Source organism: Punica granatum, chromosome 8 (genome assembly GCF_007655135.1).
Source record: "Punica granatum isolate Tunisia-2019 chromosome 8, ASM765513v2, whole genome shotgun sequence".
Classification (NCBI taxonomy): Eukaryota; Viridiplantae; Streptophyta; class Magnoliopsida; order Myrtales; family Lythraceae; genus Punica; species Punica granatum.
The window spans coordinates 13,171,892-13,190,561 of record NC_045134.1 but is presented as its reverse complement, the minus strand read 5'-3'; the positions used below and the strand labels follow the sequence as shown (position 1 = coordinate 13,190,561).

The 18,670-nt window shown below is 34.8% G+C and overlaps 1 protein-coding gene across 1 annotated transcript; it reads right to left on the bottom strand.

Annotated features, from left to right (window-relative positions):
* Nucleotides 1–1,013: 1,013 nt before the first annotated feature.
* On the bottom strand, nt 1,014–7,332 carry LOC116187280 (putative laccase-9). The gene is made up of 7 exons (XM_031515934.1): nt 7,155–7,332; nt 6,593–6,744; nt 5,958–6,202; nt 3,059–3,184; nt 2,327–2,924; nt 1,649–2,007; nt 1,014–1,340 (listed from the first exon to the last, which is right to left on the bottom strand). The coding sequence occupies exons 1-7, from the start codon at nt 7,299–7,301 to the stop codon at nt 1,144–1,146; spliced, it is 1,824 nt and encodes a 607-aa protein (XP_031371794.1). The 5' UTR covers nt 7,302–7,332; the 3' UTR covers nt 1,014–1,143.
* Between the last annotated feature and the right edge of the window lie 11,338 nt (nt 7,333–18,670).

Here is an 18,670-nt window from a genome sequence, read left to right as displayed (position 1 = left end):
ATGTTGTTTTAGTTTTATCCCAACGGCGATTTTTTTTGGAGGTATCATAACGTTAATTGTTTGGTGTCAAATCTATCCTGTCATAAACATTCCGTCCATTTTTAACGGAAATGTTGACGTGGCACGTTAATTGCTTGACGATACTAATGTGGAGAGTGCGTAGGTCCCAATATAAGGGAAAAATAACAATATGTATCCCAACCTTTTAATATTTTTCTCAAGGGGTAATTACACTGGTGGTCCAAAAAGTTTTAATAATGTATCAAATTGGTCCAAAAAGTTTTTTTTGCTACTTGATGGTACAAAATGTTTCCAAGTTGTAACATGATAGTACAAACCGTTATCTCGCCATTGACATGGGTGGATCTTTAAGTTAATTAAAGAAATATTTTATACCATTATGTTACATCTGTAAAACATTTTGAACCATTAAGTGACAACTTCAAAAGAGTTTGAACCATTATGTAACGTTCCACCAACTCCTAAAAACATATCAGAGCCATGTGTCGGCCACGTTTCCGCCACGTCGGCTTCGCTTGACGGTATCAATGGTGATATAACGGTTTGTACTATCATGTTACACTTTTGAAACATTTTGTACCATCAAGTAGCAAAAAAAACTTTTTGGACCAACTTGATACATTAGTGAAACTTTTTGAACCATCAGTGTAATTACCCATTTTCTCAATTTTATCCAATATTTTTCTTTTTTCTCAATTTTATCCCAATCTTTTCATAATTTCTCAAATTTATCTCAACTTTTTGGGATAATATTGAGAAAACAGTAAAAAATTTGGGATAAAACTGAGAAACTATCGCAATGTTGGGATAAAATTGAGAAAACATCAAAAGGTTATGATAAAACTGAGCAACAACAAAAATGTTGAGATATATGGTGTAATTTTTCCCTTATATTGTGACTCACACACTGTCCACGTCAGCTCCGTCAAACAATTAATGGGCAACGTCAGCATTTTCATAAAAAATGGATGGAACTTTTACGGCGGGATATATTTGAAACGAAACTATTAACATTAGATGCCTTAGAAAAAAACCGATATAGGGATAAAACTAAGATAATATGCAAAGGTTGTGATACATCATGTTATTTTTCCTTTTATAATTGGCTCCCATCATTTGTCTCTAATAGGGGTACTTCTTGTAGTGATGGTTCCATTTTCTTATGAGGATGTCTTGTGGATACCGGCCAGTGCACAGAGGCATGTTGGAAGGGGGCGGACGAATGCTCGTTTCCTCCGTGTGTCCATTCTTCACTATGAAAACCGTGTCCATACCCCAACTAAGGTGCCGATCGAAGTGACAATGCCAAAACCACACCCCTGCAGATCAAATGTATACATTAGTCTCAAATGACATGTTGTTTCATGAAAAGTTGATTTTCAATTTATTCCATATTGTTAAGTCAGTAGATAAATAAGGACTGCTATATATATATATATATATATATCTCCGTTGGAGCACTAGCAGTGACCCAGCTTGTGAGCCACATGAGGTATCTTTTCAAACTCAATATATAGCCGCTCCATTTTCTAGCTGCTTAAGCTTTTTAATAAGTTGCAGCTACTTTTAATATGATCACAATAAGATAATATCTTGAGCGATTATGTACTAGAGAAAGAAATCATGCCTGGATTATTTGCGATGAATCTGATGGCTGACCATCCATCCTTAGGGACTATGAAAGTATTAACTTTTGGAGGATCAACCAAATTATATGTCAAAGGATCTGTCTCATTGTTGAAATTGCCTCCGCCCATCCCTACCACGTAGAAGCTGTAGCCGTGCATATGCATTGGATGAACACCAGCCCCACCAAGTAAAGCAGTGCCTTGGAACACTACTTCCACAGATTCGTTGTAATTCAAAACCTTAACCTTTGTCCCTTGATCTGTAAATACAATATCCGCGTCAGTTGTATCCTCAGTAAAATTGTACATGGTTAGAGGCAAATCTGGGAAATCCATCGTGTAATAGCCACTTAGGTTCCTGCAAAACATAAGATGAAATATAAGCAGTGCTTTTGAGAAACATTAGTTTATATCAGAATGTTCTCCATATGCGTACGGACATCTAATTAATGATACAGTATCTTTTGTTGTTGACGTATCCATGTGTATATATACTATGTCTAAGACAAGGGCAAGGCCTCTGGTCCATCTCTCGAAAGCCCACTGCATGCGTCCTCTACCCAACCAATTGCCTTTTTCTTTGATAAAATGCAGATGGAATTTTTCACATTCACACAAGACATATCAATATATCATTATACAGCACAAATGCAATTGGATAGGGAGAAGAGAGTTGCCTGTAATAAGCCTCAAGGACGTCCACCATCGGGTTGGCCCAACTGATATTATTCATAGTCGAACCTAGAATGTTCTCACTTCCTGCAGTGATATTGCAATGTGTACGATTCCTGCAAAGCTCGCCCATGGATACCACTATAAACATCCTTGTGGTCACATTCATTGGGACGCTTACGGGATAATCCTCATTTGCCAGGCTCCTGATGAAGCCAGTAAATCTCAATGCAGCTCCCATATCTAGATTTTCAGGGAGGCTGTGGGGGAAAATCGGGGAGGATGAGAAGTTGTAGTCTCCTGTGTATTCAATGATCGCGGTGCCGTTATTATGGTCTAGTATTGCATTTTCAGTCAAAAATTGTCGACTTGCCATGTAGTAGTGTCCAAGAGGCCTGTTTGCTGTGAATAGCACGTCCATTGTGTTCCCTGGACTTATCATGATATAGCTTGTCACTACAGGCTTTATGTATGCTGCATCCATCCCTATGACTGTGAGGTTGTGTTCCGCGATTGCAAAAAAGAGTGAATCGTCATTCACTGCATTAACTATCCGAAGAAGATATGTCTTCCCGTAATCAACCGACCAACGATACGTTGTACCTATAAATTTTAAAAAATATAAGCAACCATTTCATTTTTAAATTTTAAATGAATTCAGAGTTAGTATAGAATTGATCTAAAATCTAATGGATATTCAAAAGTTTCACAAGAGGATGAAGAGGACTTGTACATACTTGTGGAGCAATTAGCAAAATCTCCGAGTTTCCCGTTGATTAAATAACCACTGGAATGGGGAATATCGACCCCTTCCTCTAGATCTTCATTTACCTCCGCGTTCAAATCTCCCTTATACCAGGAACCTGTAAATTTAATTTTGTAGCGAAAAAGCATTAAATTTCACGTGCATCCCTATAGTTTCACATAATATTAGCAATACTCTTTCCGTTTGACCTTTTGAAATAGGACATTTAACGTCCGTACTTTTGCTGACTAAGCAACTGACTCGGAGCACATGAGCCCTAATGCTCACATATAATAATATTATTTGATAGAGTAAACCATCATCGGCCCGTTTTGAGCCACATAACCTAGAATTCATGAGCCTCCGACGAAGGCATTTTATAAGGTAGTCCCTAGAGGGCCTAGAACATCTAACCAAAAAAAGGTCAAGCTTGACTCACAAGCACTGAGCACCTAAGAGCCGGCAAACGCCTTAGACCCGTCAAACCTCTAGACTTAACGAGCCTCCCTTCGCGGCCCATTGAGTCCGCCGAGTCCCCAAGAGCCGTCGAACCTCTTGGACCCGCAATTCTCTGGGAGCCGACGACCCTCCCTTTGCTGTCCATCAAGCCGGCGAACCTCCTAGGCCCGTCGAACCTCTTAGACCCGTCAAATCTCCGGGAGTCGACGACCCTTCCTTTGTGGTCCATCGAGCCGGCGAACCTCCTAGGCCTGTCGAACCTCCTGGACCCGTTGAATCTCTTGGACCCGTCGAATCTCTGGGACCCGACGAGCCTCTTCTGTGGCCGTTAAGCTAGCCGAACCATCTAGGCCCGTTGGGCCTCTAGGACCCGGCTAACCTCCCCCCTGGCCCATCGAGCAAGTCGAGCCTCCTGGACCCATCGAAGGCATTTTATAAGGTAGTCCCTAGAGGGCCAGGGCCCGCTAACCAAACAAGGGTCAAGCTCGACTCACAAGCGCTGAGCACCTAAGAGTCGACGAACCCCTCAGACCCCGTCGAACCTCCAGACCTAACGAGCCTCCCTCCGTGGCCTATTGAGCCCCCGAGAGCCGTCGAATCTCTTGGACCCGTCAATTCTCTAGGAGTCGGTGACCCTCCCTCCGTGGTCCATCCAGTCGGGAAACCTCTTAGGCTCGTCGAACCTCCTAGACCTATTGAATCTAACGATCCTCCTTCCATGGTCCATCGAGTTGCGAACCCCCTAGGCTTGTTGAACCTCCTAGACCCGTTGAACTTTCGGGACCCGACGAGCCTCCTCCATGGCCATTGAGCGAGCCGAACCTCCTAGGCCCGTTGAACCTCCGGGACCTGACGAGCCTACTCCATGGCCATTGAGCTAGCCGAACCTCCTAGGCCCGTCGAGCCTCCGGGACCCAACGAACCTCCCCCCCGTGGCCCATCGAGCCTCCAGGAGTCGTCGTACTTCCTAGATCCATCGATCCTCCTAGACCTGTTGAACCTCCAGGACTCGACGAGCCTCCTTCGTGGCTGTTGAGCTAGCCGAACCTCCTAGGCCTGTCGAGCCTTTGGGACCCGGTGAACCTCCCCCATGGCCGATCGAGCCTGCCGAGACCCTTGGAGCCATCGAATCTTCTGGACTTGTCGAACCTCCGGACCCGACAAGCCTCCCTTTGTGGCCCATCGAGCCCCTTCGAACCTCTTAGGCCCGTCGAACCTCATGGACCCGTCGAACCTCCGGACTCGACAAGCCTCCCTTTGTGGTCCATCGAGCTCGTCGAACCTCCGGGACCAGTTGAACCCTTAGGAAGTCCTATGACCCAACTCATGTTATCTGCCCAAGCCCAATGGGCCTTAAGCCCAAGAAAATAGTTGGAGCCCATTAACGGTCTGGTACGTTTTTCCTCTGTAAATTCTAGTCCATGGCACAGAAAAAGGATAAGCTCACTCTCCCCCTACACTCTCTCTAGCACTACTGCTTGTCTCTCTCTATCTCACCCCCATATCTCTGACTTGAACGTCAGAGGGGGTTCTTTTGGAGAAACTCCCGAGCCCCCGCTGACCAGTGTTTTGTGGTCCAAAAAGCTGAGGACATTGGACTCGGACTTGAAGATCAAGATTGATCGACACTTGAAGAGGAGAAAGATTCTTCTTGGTGGGAGGAAGGTTTTGACCAGGACTTTTTGTCCGCATCAATATTTATTATAAAAAATAAAGTTATAATACAATCATTTTGAAATGATTAAAAAAAATTGTCGATAGAGGGAGGAGGGACACTTGAGGCCCCCCCCCACAACAACAAAACAAAAATTGAGCCCTCTCCGGCCACGGGTGACCTCCTCTAGGGGACCAAGGGCAGGAGAAGGGCCCCCTAGAGGAACCCAACCCCCTCGCCCCGATCGCTACGGACCACAACATAAAGCACTAATGTGAATGATCCATGAGAGTGTGTTATATTTAAGTCTGTATCTTGATATTGCTTATTCATTATTTAATTTTCAATTTCTACTTATTTTGGGAGAGAAATATATAATTTCTTCAGCATGATTATATCCTCAAATGATATAATGTAGTGTTGAATTTCCATCAGCATGTAGTTCACTTACTTCTAAAGAGATTTTTTTTGTGATAAATGATATATTGAGAATTATTAGTGAATATTATATTACAAATTAAAAGATATAAAAAACTTAATAAAAAATTATACTTCTTTTTATATTATACGAATAGAATTTGAAATATTAAATGTTTTTTATAAAATTATTTCATAGTAGCGCATGGACTTCCTTTTCTCGTACTGATTAAATTGAAATTTGAGGTTCGACATGAACCCATTTACTTATAGCGGCATAGTGGAAATGAAAGTTTAACATATCGAAGTGTATATATTTTGGATGATATTACTGCAACAGTCAAACATAAAATTCACATACCTAACACAATTACCTCTTCCCCATCGGGATCTGGAAATGGATACGTAGTTCCTTCTTTTGGTAAGATGACAATCGCACCATGAACAGTTGACCTTGTCCAATCACTATGGGCATGCCACCAAAGGGTTCCTTCCTCTTCAGAGAAGAGGACTTCATACGTGAAATTTGATCCCGGTTGGATTGGACATTGGGTAATGAACACCGGTCCATCTGACCATGGATTTCGAGGTTGTTTCACCCCATGCCTACAAAGTTATGAGAAATTTGTAACTTTCAGAATTGCTATCGGATGGTACAGTGAATGCAATATCTTCCAACCCTATCAATTATAATCTATATTTTTTTTCCGGAAAGTATATTTTAACTTTTTTTTAAAAGGATATCTTGTATATTTTACAAATGATACTTTACATACTCTTGCTTTTGAATAGTTATATGCTTCCATACAGCAATGAATCGTCCGTTCATTTAATGAATGAATTTGTCTTCATAGTCGCCAGACCCATTAAAGATGCATATACCTTTGACAATCGATTTCCAAATTTCAAATGGTTGCTTTTTTTGTATACATACGTGTGTGTGTATATAGCGACATTAGAGTAGAGAGATATCAGCATAATAGTTGGCGAACGCACCAGTGAAGAGTGACACCGTAAATCCCTTGATTAGTGACGTTTACATACACCGTGTCTCCTTTGTGTACTCGAATTACTGGTCCAGGAAAAAGACCATTCACTGTTAAGATGGTCTCCGTCACGCAGAGTTTTGTAACATTAATTTCCTTCAACTGCAAAATAACAAAAGAACAAATAAGTATATGATACAACGTAATGTGACCAGGGGCAGTTGTATGCGGTGATTGACTATGCAATTGCACATAAAAGAAACAACATAATATTGATCAAGAGAGTTCTACTTGGCCTTATCTCCTTTTCTCAATTTGCTTGGATTTGAACCGTAGGTTAGATGTAATGTAACAACAAATTATATTAATCAGATTCATGAGCGAAAACCTCATGTCATAAAACCCAATATGTTCCCTTTCATTGTATTAGGCCTTTGGCCTCTTTTATAACCGAAAAAAGAAAAATCCCAATATGTTATAGCCAATGCCGGAGAATATATGAAGGAAATATATATCAATGAACTTGAAATAGGTCACGAAAATTGTTTTATTAGGAAAGAAGGACCACTTACTACGAAATCGTAATAGTGCACATCGGCCCCCACCCGGCAGGGGAACTGGCCAAGAAAGAGTATAACACGGCCTATGATAAATATTATACTGATAAGCTGGAAGAAATTGCATCTGAAATATCTTCTTTGCACTTCCATCATCCTCATAAGATTTGCTATTCTATTCCCTATATTGCCACAATTGTTCTTGGCAGCGTGTATATATATATCCATCCTACTGCATGCATGCTATAGTATCCTCCAGTCAAACTCTCAAGTCCACCTTACGCATTTGTAATAGTGTGTGTAAAGAAACATTTGATTGGTAGTTTGTGTAAAGAATCCCTCGTGCCAAAAAAATATTGACACCATTAAGTGTGAGGGGCGCTCTCCTGCTACCGTTTTCCTCAATTATTGGAGGGTTCGGCAGGTGGAGAGATGGAGATGAGCTCGATCGTGACTGTTGCTGGACTTAAAACAACCATATGATGTTTGGCACGAGGAATCATATAGGCCAAATTAATAAAAAAAATTAAATGGTTAGGACGTGCGTACACTTTGAGAGTAATTCACAAGATCGTAGGTTTAAATCCCTCTTGGCGGGCGTAGCCCTCAGTGATTACACCCACACGTGCTTGCACATGAATTTACTTGAATCCATGGGCCTATGAGGTGTACATGAAACTAGAAGAATAAACTCATCGTTATTAAAAAAAGTAAAAAAATAAATAAAGAAATAAAAACAATTAAGTGTTGGCATAAAATGAAAAAAAGTATTATATATAATTGGTATACCATGTGATAATATCACAACTCAATATGATTTCTCAATTTCTCTTGATTTTTCTTAATATCACCAAAAAATTACTATTCACAAAAATATATTTTTTTTATATATTTAATGCCTCGTGATATACCCGTTACACATAATACTTTCTCACATCAAATAAATTGGGCTCACGAGTTTGGCGGAAGCTACATGCATATGTAGGAATCCGCTAATCCCGGACTAGCCAGTAAGCTTAACTAGCTCTCTCTTAATTTGATATGGGGAGCTTTCCTTCCTCATCGTTTTCCATTCTTACTGCAGTCAATATCTCTGATGGTAGCATGTTTTCCTTTTTAATCAGATATTACGGATTTCTATTTACTTTTTCAATCGCTAATTCAGTTAATTAATATGATATATAAGTAAAATTCACATAATGAAATGATATTTTTAATTATACGAGGGGAAATTGCAATTACTACATACATATCCGTTAATTTCTGCTCATTGCTCAAGTTTGGATTTCCTTGTTTTGGTGGTGTTACTGATATAAAAGTGCCGAATATAATTATTGTAAAATAAATGCTGATTTTAAAATAAACAAAAGCATTTGGGATGTAACAAATTCAACAATTGAAATTAAAATTAATGCTTAAAATAGAGAATAATTAGAAATAATTTTTATAAGTACTTATTGACCTACTGGAGAAAATCACATTTTCAACTGCCAAAATCAACTAAATCGTGATTTTGAAAATTTTCACCAAACCCTGCTTTTGTTTAAAATCAAGTAAAAAAAAAGCACTTATAAACCAGTCACCGCACTCTCAAATAAAAGTCTAGTTTTACTATTTACTGAGAGTTACTAGTTCTCTTGAGAACAATAATCGTTCATATATATATATATATATATATATATGTAGTAAAATTGACTCCACTTTGCATTAAATGATGTCATAATTAGTAGGATTAAAATGGTCTAGTTATAATTATAAAACAATGAATTATTTAATTGGATATTATTATGTAACTTATATTGGTAAACAATTAATTGATCATATATAAGATTATACCATAAACTATTGGCATGTGAAAGAAATAAAATATATGAAATTGAGTATAAAATGCATAAATCAAATTTGCATGAGAATTTTTTTTTAAAAAAGTGAATAAGTTAACTAGTTCAACTTCATCGAGTGTTAAAATTTAAAGATTACTTCGTGAAACTTTAAACTTTTTTTTTATAATTTTATGATTATTAAGAAGAAAACTATTTTTAAAAATATATATAATTATTATTTAAATGAAATAAATGTATGAAAAGATGAAACCCCATATAATACAAAGATATAATACAAAAATAATTAGTTTTTCATATAAAAAATTTTCAAAAAAATAATAACAAATCACTAATTTTACTAACTTATGGTCATATAACTAAAATTGACTCATGTATTAATAAATGATCTCTCATTAATAATTGGTTGTTAACCTTATTTTAATTATAAGATTAAAATTGTTATTTTCATTTATGAACTTTTGATAATATAAATAATTAAGTAAGGATGTCACAAAATTTACATATATAAAAATCGGTAATGAAGTAAATATATCTTAACTTATCATAAGGATGCCATTTACAACAAATCTCTCTAATACACTTATTATTAAATAAATATATAATATAATGCTTACTAATTGGGACTATTTGTTGCAAAATATATATAAAGAACAATGTAAAATTAGTCTAATTTTATTATTTAGTTTTAGCATGAAGCTTGAAATTAATTGTTATAAGTATTTTATTTTGTTAAGAAGCCAATATATTTTACAAAATTCAGAATAATTATTATAAAAATGATATATAAATGTCTTAAACTAATAAATAAAATCATAATTTTCAAAAAATTTACGATTTTGTTACCAGCATAAAATATTTTTTAGGACCAGTACATGTACCCTACGAAAATGAGACGTGACTGGGGCATTTCTTTAAATATACGAAGTTGGAGGGCATTGCCGTGACTTTGGAACCCCCAGGGAAACGTCGTCGTTGGAGGATGCTATTGGTAAGCTCAACAAATTCAGTTCTAGCCTGATGTCAGGATAGAATTTGGAAGCGTACGTTGTTTGGCTTTGCATGGTTCGAACTTTGAACCACGCATATTCTAGAAGCAGTGTCTGGATGACACCATTTCTGAGCAGAAGTAGTTAAGAGCTTAAAAGGATAAGGATTATCCAGAAGACCGCGTCAATATTGTGGATAATTATCACGTGGAAATAAGGATTACAGTTGAGGGCAGTTGGCAACTTCCATACCCACGTTCTCACAGCTGTAGAGTGAAGATGCATGACTGCCGAAGGGTGAAAGAAATATATAAATACCAGGAGATCCTCTTGGAGAAAGGACGTCTCGATCAACTCAACAAACAAATTCTTTGTAGATTTTCACAGCTTCTTCAAGCTATCTATTTTAGGAGTAAGAGTAACTTAGAGATCCTGAGCTTGTAGCAGCAGGGTGATCTCCTTAACTATTCAAGTTCAAAGTCTGTAGTGATAGGATTTGTCATCGACAACACGGTCACAACTCCATCAGTCCGTGCATAGAAGGTCTCGCGCTCATTCAAGTCCATTTGCTCAGAGCATCTCAATGTGGTTGTATTCCTTCGTCTTTGTCGCAGGCGACCTCAAATCAAGGTAGGACATCATCTTTAGCTGTGGTTTGAGTTTGATTATCCTTTCATTGCATTTACAATTCCATCATTGTGTCGACTTTTATCATTGAATGAAGTATTCAGTTCATTTAACTCGTCTTTGCGTTTGAGTGAATCTCTCTATTACACAGAGTCTTTCTAAGGAAGGTATTACCAAAAGAATCCACATAACAGGAAATTGAATACTACCTTTCTTCCTCCATCAAAATCCGGAAACAAGTTTTATAAATGAAAAATATTACAATATAGCGCCATGAGCTTAAACTCATAAATGCAATAAAAATAAAATTTTAAAAATAAGAATCTCACATATAGTATTTTAAAAAAAATGAGAGAAATGAAGTTTTACTCTAATTACTAAACTTAACTTGTGTCAATCTATATCAATAATTAGCAAACATGTGATGATGTATATCAATTGAAATAATTAGTTTCAAAATACTACTATAATGGTTAACTTGCTATGTGGCAAAAAAAAAAACTACTCTAATATTTTAAAAAAATGTTAAGATAAATATTTGAAATTACAACTGATAATTGAATTTTTTTATTATTTGTAATAAGAAAATTTGTGTTTCAAAATGTAACTAATTACAATAAAAAAATGGTATAGGAATATTTAAAAATGAACACATGTAATACATGGAATAGAAAACTAGTTATATGCTCCTGTGGTGATACATACACTTGCGTGCATTTACTGATATACTGCAACCGTGGGTACCGTTAAGAAGGGGGCAAAATTTGCGGAGGCTGTTTTCAGCAGCCTAGGCACGGCCAGGAAAAGAGACAGAAAATGAAGAGGTGAGCTGGATTAAAATGACTTTACTTGAAAGATTATCTATGCAATAAATTCAAACGCTTAATTAATATGAAATCGAGGAATGTGATGGGTCGCGCAATAATGAGTAGAGGACTATACTTAACGGGATATGATGAGTGTAATTATATATTACATATGGATTACAACCGTTAAACTAATTATTTCCTCAGTTTTGATCTACCAAGCAAACAACAAAATGTTGATTCAGTGGTAAGCAGCTCTAACTCTCGTAAGGAGAATGACACAAGTTCAAATCCTGAAAAGCGCACTTGTTGGGACGATGAATAACCTTTAATGTTCAATCCCCAGAATTGCAAGAGTAATGTCTCCCATAATTTTTAGACCTACCGAAAAGAAAATCTACTAAGCAAATTAATGACTCCTTATTTTTTTACTCGAATATTGGTTAAGTTGACTTTATTAGTATTCTAAATTTATTTATTTTGGTTACAAAATTTATATTATTTTTATTATTAGTGATAAATGCTTATCTAACTTAACATAAAAAAAAATATGACTGTTGTTTCGAATTTTCAATTATTTCCCGTCAATGTAGCTGCCTTTGCCTAATCAAAACACAAAAGTCTGCATGAAATTATGCATTCCGAAATTAAATGTTGTAATCAGATGCAACATATTCACATTTTGACATTATGTGTTTCTCAATTTAATTGTTTCACTGAGCTTATAAGAGGGCAGGTATTTTATATATTTCCTTGAGTTAGTCACAATAATTTACTCCTACCATTTGATCATTACTCACCACATTTTGATATTATTTACTCTATTGTCATCTCATATTTATCTTTCCATCATTGTATTAAATCAGGATGATGGGATCGTCAACGACAGGACAACGAATATGACAAAAAAGGACCTATTTAGCCAAAAGACGCAAGTCACTCTCTTCATGTTATAAAATTCGTGAATTTACAAATCATGTAAGTTTAGGCATGGACATTGAATATATATTGCTTACTCATAAAATAAATTAAATTTGAATACTTAAACATATTGTCAATATAAATATAAGTCCATACAAATCCAAAATAGTCCAAGCAGATTCCGCACGATAGGTGAACTCATGGTCAGGAGCTATTCAAGACGAGAATTGGGAGATGATAGACGGGCACTCACGGGCGGCCACCAGCGATTGGCTTCTGTGATCGTGTGACGGCAAGAATGAATAAGGGAAGGCTGGAAAACTTTTTTATTTGGGGGTTTTGAAACCTCTATGTACGACAAGTAGGGTTTTGAATAAAAGAAAAAGCAAAGGGAAACAATTTTGAATATGATCTAATTATTTAATTGAACTCGAATAATGTTCTGGGCCCAGATTATTGAAAATTTCCTTTGAAAAGCCTGAATGTAGATTTGATGGACCCGCAAATCTACTGAATTTAAAAAATTCATTCGAGAATCTATCGCTAATTCTAAATCTGATCCAAATCAATTCGAATGCACCCAGTAAATACTTAAATTCATACGAATCTACGAATTGATTCGTAAATTTAATAACCATGCTCTTCCGGACTCAGAAATCGAAATTCTCAAGTCCTTCCAATTCGCCCACTTCAAAATGAAGTGTCAAGTCAACAATCGATACTTTAACTTTGAAGCAAATGAACTCGATCCATCTTTTCAATGATAGTTGGGCGAGAGAGTCAACTTCAACTGTTTTGTATTCTTGATGCACGAGGAGGCTTTATCTCGTAATATCTAAAAAAAAAAATCAAAATATCTAATAGGATATTATAAAATCCAAAAATGATTCTTGGGTATTGCTCGCCAACATTTTTTTGCGGAGCACGTATAGGAGGCTATAAATAAGCGGAAGAAATAGTAAAAAAGAGAGGATGGAAAATGCGGTCACGTCAGATCCCAATGACCCCGTGGTCAATGTTGGCATTTAATTGATAAGGCGATTTCTTCACCGAAAAAATAGGATCATAAAGTCATATATGGGCTAGATCACCGAAAAAACAGGATCACCGAATATACACACTCTTATATGTTATATGCGTGGCTTCAAATTATGGACCTCCATTCAAACCACCCCCCCCCCCCCCCCCCCCCCCCCCCCCCCCCCCCCCCCCCCGAAAAAAAGAAAAAAAGAAAAAAGATAATAATGATATCTTTTTCTATGTGTACTCTTATATCAGAAAGTTCAATGGGTCCCGACTAGTCAAGTTCGACCCATGTCAACTCAATGAGGAGTAAACTCTTGTAGCGTGGATTTTTCACATTCACGATGCTCGAACTCAAGACTTTATTTAAAGGAAATAAACGTCTAACCGCTTAAATCAATCAATATTTAAGATATTGGACCAACTGGTTGTTTAAATACAAGATACGCTATGCACGGGTTCTTTTAAATTAATAGTGTGACGGAATATGAATTAGCATTATAATAACAAATATTTAGATTAAAATTGATAGAATTTATCGAAGATGGTTTTCACTGCCTATAATGATTGTTAAAAATATCAATTAATTAAAAATAAGTTAACTAATTACAAGAATATATTGCTATAATTATGCAAAAGAGAAAAGAGAAATATCTATTATAATATAAAAAAAAAGTCAAAAAAGGCTCACTAGATGTCACCCTTTACGAATCCTTGTCTTGTGGTTACTTGCAGCTTGGCCTGCTTAGAAAACTAAGCATGTTTACTTGTGGAGAAATTTTCAATTTTATAGGAAAATTTTCTAAAAAAAATAGAAAATTGCAAAAAATATGTTTACTAAATTAAATAAAATAATTTTTTTAAAGAAAATGTTCTTCTCCATTATTCTAAATTTTACGTAGATTAGAGAAGCTCTTTTTTTAGTTCTCCAATTTTTCATTTGTCTATTATTTTCTTTCTAAATTATAATTAATAGCTTTCATTTTCTATTTTTTTTTTCATTTATAAATTTATTTCATATCATCTTTCCATAGTAATTACTCCAACTATCCTCATATTAGAAAATTTTCTTATTTAGCATTAGTAAACATATTTTTACATTTTTTTGTGGAGAAATAAATTTAGAAAAGGAGAAGAAAAATAGAGAAGAAAAGTGAAAATCAATTTTCTAAAAGTAAACTGGGCCTAAATTTCTAATAAAAAGATTCATGTACTCATCCATTGTAGAAATAGATTCGTGCATATATTAATTTCAGTTAAATGAATTTTGTAAGATCTTTTATGTTCCATCTACATTCTTCATGCTTAGGAATATAATTGAATATTCTTTTTTGAAAAGTTAAAATTTCTCTCAATAATTTAATTTTTTTCTCGAAATATAAAATGTATTTCTAAATTCAATGTACTATATTGTCTATAAATGGAGTACGAAAAATTCATTTTCTACAAAATTTTCTTTGTACTCTTATTTCTCTTTACACCTTACTTAAAGTTATTTTCTCATGATCGGCATGTTCTTACGTAGTATAAATTGATGTTTAAATTTACTATTTCTACTATATTTTTAAATCCACATCGTGCGTATAATATATATTTTCTATAACATAAGTTCTTTTTATTAAGTTTTATTAACAATAATAATCCCATACAAATCGAACTACTTATTCTTATCATTGCAATTTGGTTTTCTTAATTTTTTGAATAAATTTTCCTTTAATGATAAAACAATAATATGTATATTTTACGATACTGTTTTTGTATGATTAGGTTGTTGTAATAAAAATTTTCATTCATATATTGTTACTTAACTCATTATCTATTTTAAACACATGTAAATTTTTTTTAGAAAAATACTAATTGAATAATTTTTTTTCATAATAAAACAATATTTTGTATATCTTACAATTCCATTTTTTGTATGATTAGATTGTTGCAATTAAAATTTTCATTCCTAATTACTTAACTTATTATCTGTTTTGAAAACACGTCAAAATTTTTATAAAAAATATTGTGTAATACGCGAGAGCTCTATTTTTATAATGTTCAATTAAATTTTTATTATTTTTTATTAATTTATTTTTTAACGAAATTGTAACATTTAATATTATATTAGAAATTGCAAATAAAAGCTGTAAATTTTAAAGAAAAATATTAAATCAATTCATGTATGTATTAAAAGTTCTCTAAAAAGCATTTAAAAAATTAAATAAATTAAGTAATTTCTCAAATATGCGCAACACGCGGATGTGAACCTTATTGGTGATAAAAGAAAACGTTATTTTCTCCATTGGTATATTTTTTCAGCTCCACGTTCCGCCGCGTTGTTCTAAGTAGCAGCATAAGCATACGCAAATGGCGCTCTTTCTTTTTGTTTTTTTTTGCCCTTTTTTGTCTCAAATTTAATGTTGTAAACTTTTAGCAGAGGCTTCAACTTCCACACCATTTTTTAATTGTCCCTTTTTATATATAATTGATAATTGATGAGAAACGTGCTTGTTAGATAATTTTTTATTCAAATATATTCTTCGATGATCTAAAGTTGCTAGAGGCGGCTGACAAATAAATCGAAAAAATTTGTTGGATCCCATGATTACCGGAAGCTTGACTCCCCAAATATTTTCAAATCACTGATTGCTTGGAGGATACGACACGCAGTCTTATATTATATTAACAATTATGTATTTTTTTGGTGAATATTAACAATTATATCTTAATTGTTGGGAATCAACTCAATGACAACGAAGATAAAGTAGAAGAGAGAAGAAATTGCAGACAAAATATATGTGGTAAAATTCTCAATAGCGGAAGAAAACGATAAATGAAAACATTCACGGGCAAATGAGCCTTGATGGTGACTTCTCATTGAGCAACAAATATGGAGTGAAGTACGATACGAGTGCGTCCTCACAAGCATAATGGCCAAATACAAATAAGGAACCCTAACCCTCGAAGAGATATCCTATTTCATGGAATACTCCCTCTCTATAGATGCTCTCTCACACCTTTACATCGAAACTCTCGACATGATATATAGTAACCCGATTCACCCTCAATAGAATAAATCCTATTTGATCTCTATTCAAATATCTCTACGTATAAGATTCTCAAATTATTCTCTTATCACAGGTATCGACAAAATAGAAAATTCAGGTCAATATTCAAGACATAATTTTCTACAAATCTCCACCTTGTCTTGAATTCTCCAAAACTTTGAGAGCAATACGGGAACGGCCTCGTTCAATCCACAAACCAACTAAGACAACCAGAATAATCATCAGGACCCTTGTTGTCTTATCCCAAAGCCAAAAGTTGAATCTTGTCATGCCCATGATAATCTTAACTCTGATACCAGTTTGTTGGGAATCGACTCGATGACAATGAAGATAAAGCGGAAAAAATAAGAAATTGCACAAAGAATTACGTGGTAAACCCCCTAAAAACGGAAAGAAACGTTTGAGTGAAACATCCACGAGCAAAGGACGCTTGGTGGTGACTTCTTCTTGAGCAACAAAACAAAATGGAGTGAAATACAATACAATTGCGTCCCTCATAGGCATAACGGTTGAACAAAAATGAGGAATCCTAACCCTCAAAAGGATATCTCTCAATAGAATGAATCCTTATTTGAACCTATCGAAAATATCTTTAAATACAAGATTCTCAAAATATTATCACACCAAAGATAGAGATATAAATCTAAAAAATAGGAAATCGAATCGGGTCAACATTTAAGATACAATTCTCACAAGAATTATATTAACTATATATTAATAACGAAGTAATTCTTGTTAGATTTTTCCACGAGAAATTGTCAGATATAGTTATAAAAAAAGAGTGTAGCGTAGTGATACACACCTTAGCCTTTGACCTATAGGTCACAGGTTTGATACCTAGTGGACTACTCGTGCCCCTCTATTAATTATTTAGAATTTTTTTTATTGTTCTAGGCCTTGGCCTCCTTTGTAACAAAAAAAAAGTCAGATATAGTTTGCTTCAATAATTTATATATAATAAGGGATTTATAAATGAGTGACTTGAGAAATTAGTTGAAGGTGATTTGGATTGCAAGGTGGAGGTCAATTGCGTTCGCTTGGAAAAGGAAAAGCAAGCTAGAGGTCAACTCTGAGTTATTATCCACTCATAATTTTCCTCTTTAAAATTTTCACCTCAAATCTTAATTTCAATTTTGCATATATAATGATGTATATTTCAAAGATTTTAATTATGTTAATGACTTTCACCTCATCGTAAAATCTCAATGTCAATTTCGATTGAAGTGTCGAGAAATGTAATAACACTTATTGAAGAATTTGACAAATTTCCACATTAGTGAAAATTTAGAATAGCAAAATTTTCTTTTGAATTATTGAATCATTGAAATAGATTTTTTATTGAGAGCAAAAATTGGGTCCTTTCATGCAATAACTAATCTCCAAACCTGAGCGTTACGCCTACATTACATTTTAAAATTATTTTTTTATATATAAATTTTAGAAATACTTGGTAGCTGTGGCTGATATTATTTATATTTCGTATATTGCAATGTAAATTTATGAATTTATAATTGATGAAAGGTTTGGATTTAGCCATTTTCATATTTATTTATCTATCTATTATTATTGCATGGAGGGTTAGTGGTATACTTTCTTCTTTCAAAAAATGTCTATTGTAAAAGTATGTGAAAAATTAATAATTATTAAATCGAAAGATAAAGTTTTTTTTTATTACAAAGTAGACTCAAGGCTTAAAATAATAAAAGAGAAATAATAAATAACTAATAAATGGGCACTGGGAGTCCCATTAGATATCGAACATGTGATCTCGATCAATAAGCGAGGACATGCGCTATTGCGCTACACTCTCTTTTAATATAAAGTTCTCTCTTTAACTGTCGACTTCCCACTCCTTTCTTTACTTTCTTTCTCTCTTTTTCTCTTTATGTTTCTCTCTCCCTCGGCACTTTGAATCTCCAATCCACTTTCATTTTCCATTAATTTCTTTTATTAATGATTAATTCATGAGTAGACTACCACTATCATCCTCAACTTCTTAAATTGCCACCACTTTTATCCTCGACTTATTTTTGCCACCAATTAACCCTAAACGTTTGCATTATGTCTAACAATTATACCCCTCCGTTTACTTTCATAACAGAAAGTTGACATGGCAACCGAGCTGGAGATAACGCCGTCCATGATATTTGCTTTTTAATAGTGGATAAACGACAGACACAGACGATGTTGTTTGGTCCCCCCCAACAACCTTAAATGACATCGTCTGCTCCTCTTCCTTCCCCCTTTTCCCTCTTTTAACTGAAATTCCAA

Bases quoted from the DNA above. Each gene is read 5' to 3' on its own strand.
- LOC116187280 (XM_031515934.1), bottom strand. From the start codon at position 7,301: ATGAGGATGATGGAAGTGCAAAGAAGATATTTCAGATGCAATTTCTTC. The intron at 6,745-7,154 runs GTAAGTGGTCCT...GTTATTTTGCAG, and splicing joins TGCACTATTACGATTTCGTA to TTGAAGGAAATTAATGTTAC. The intron at 1,341-1,648 runs GCATGATTTCTT...TTTGATCTGCAG, and splicing joins ATTCATCGCAAATAATCCAG to GGGTGTGGTTTTGGCATTGT.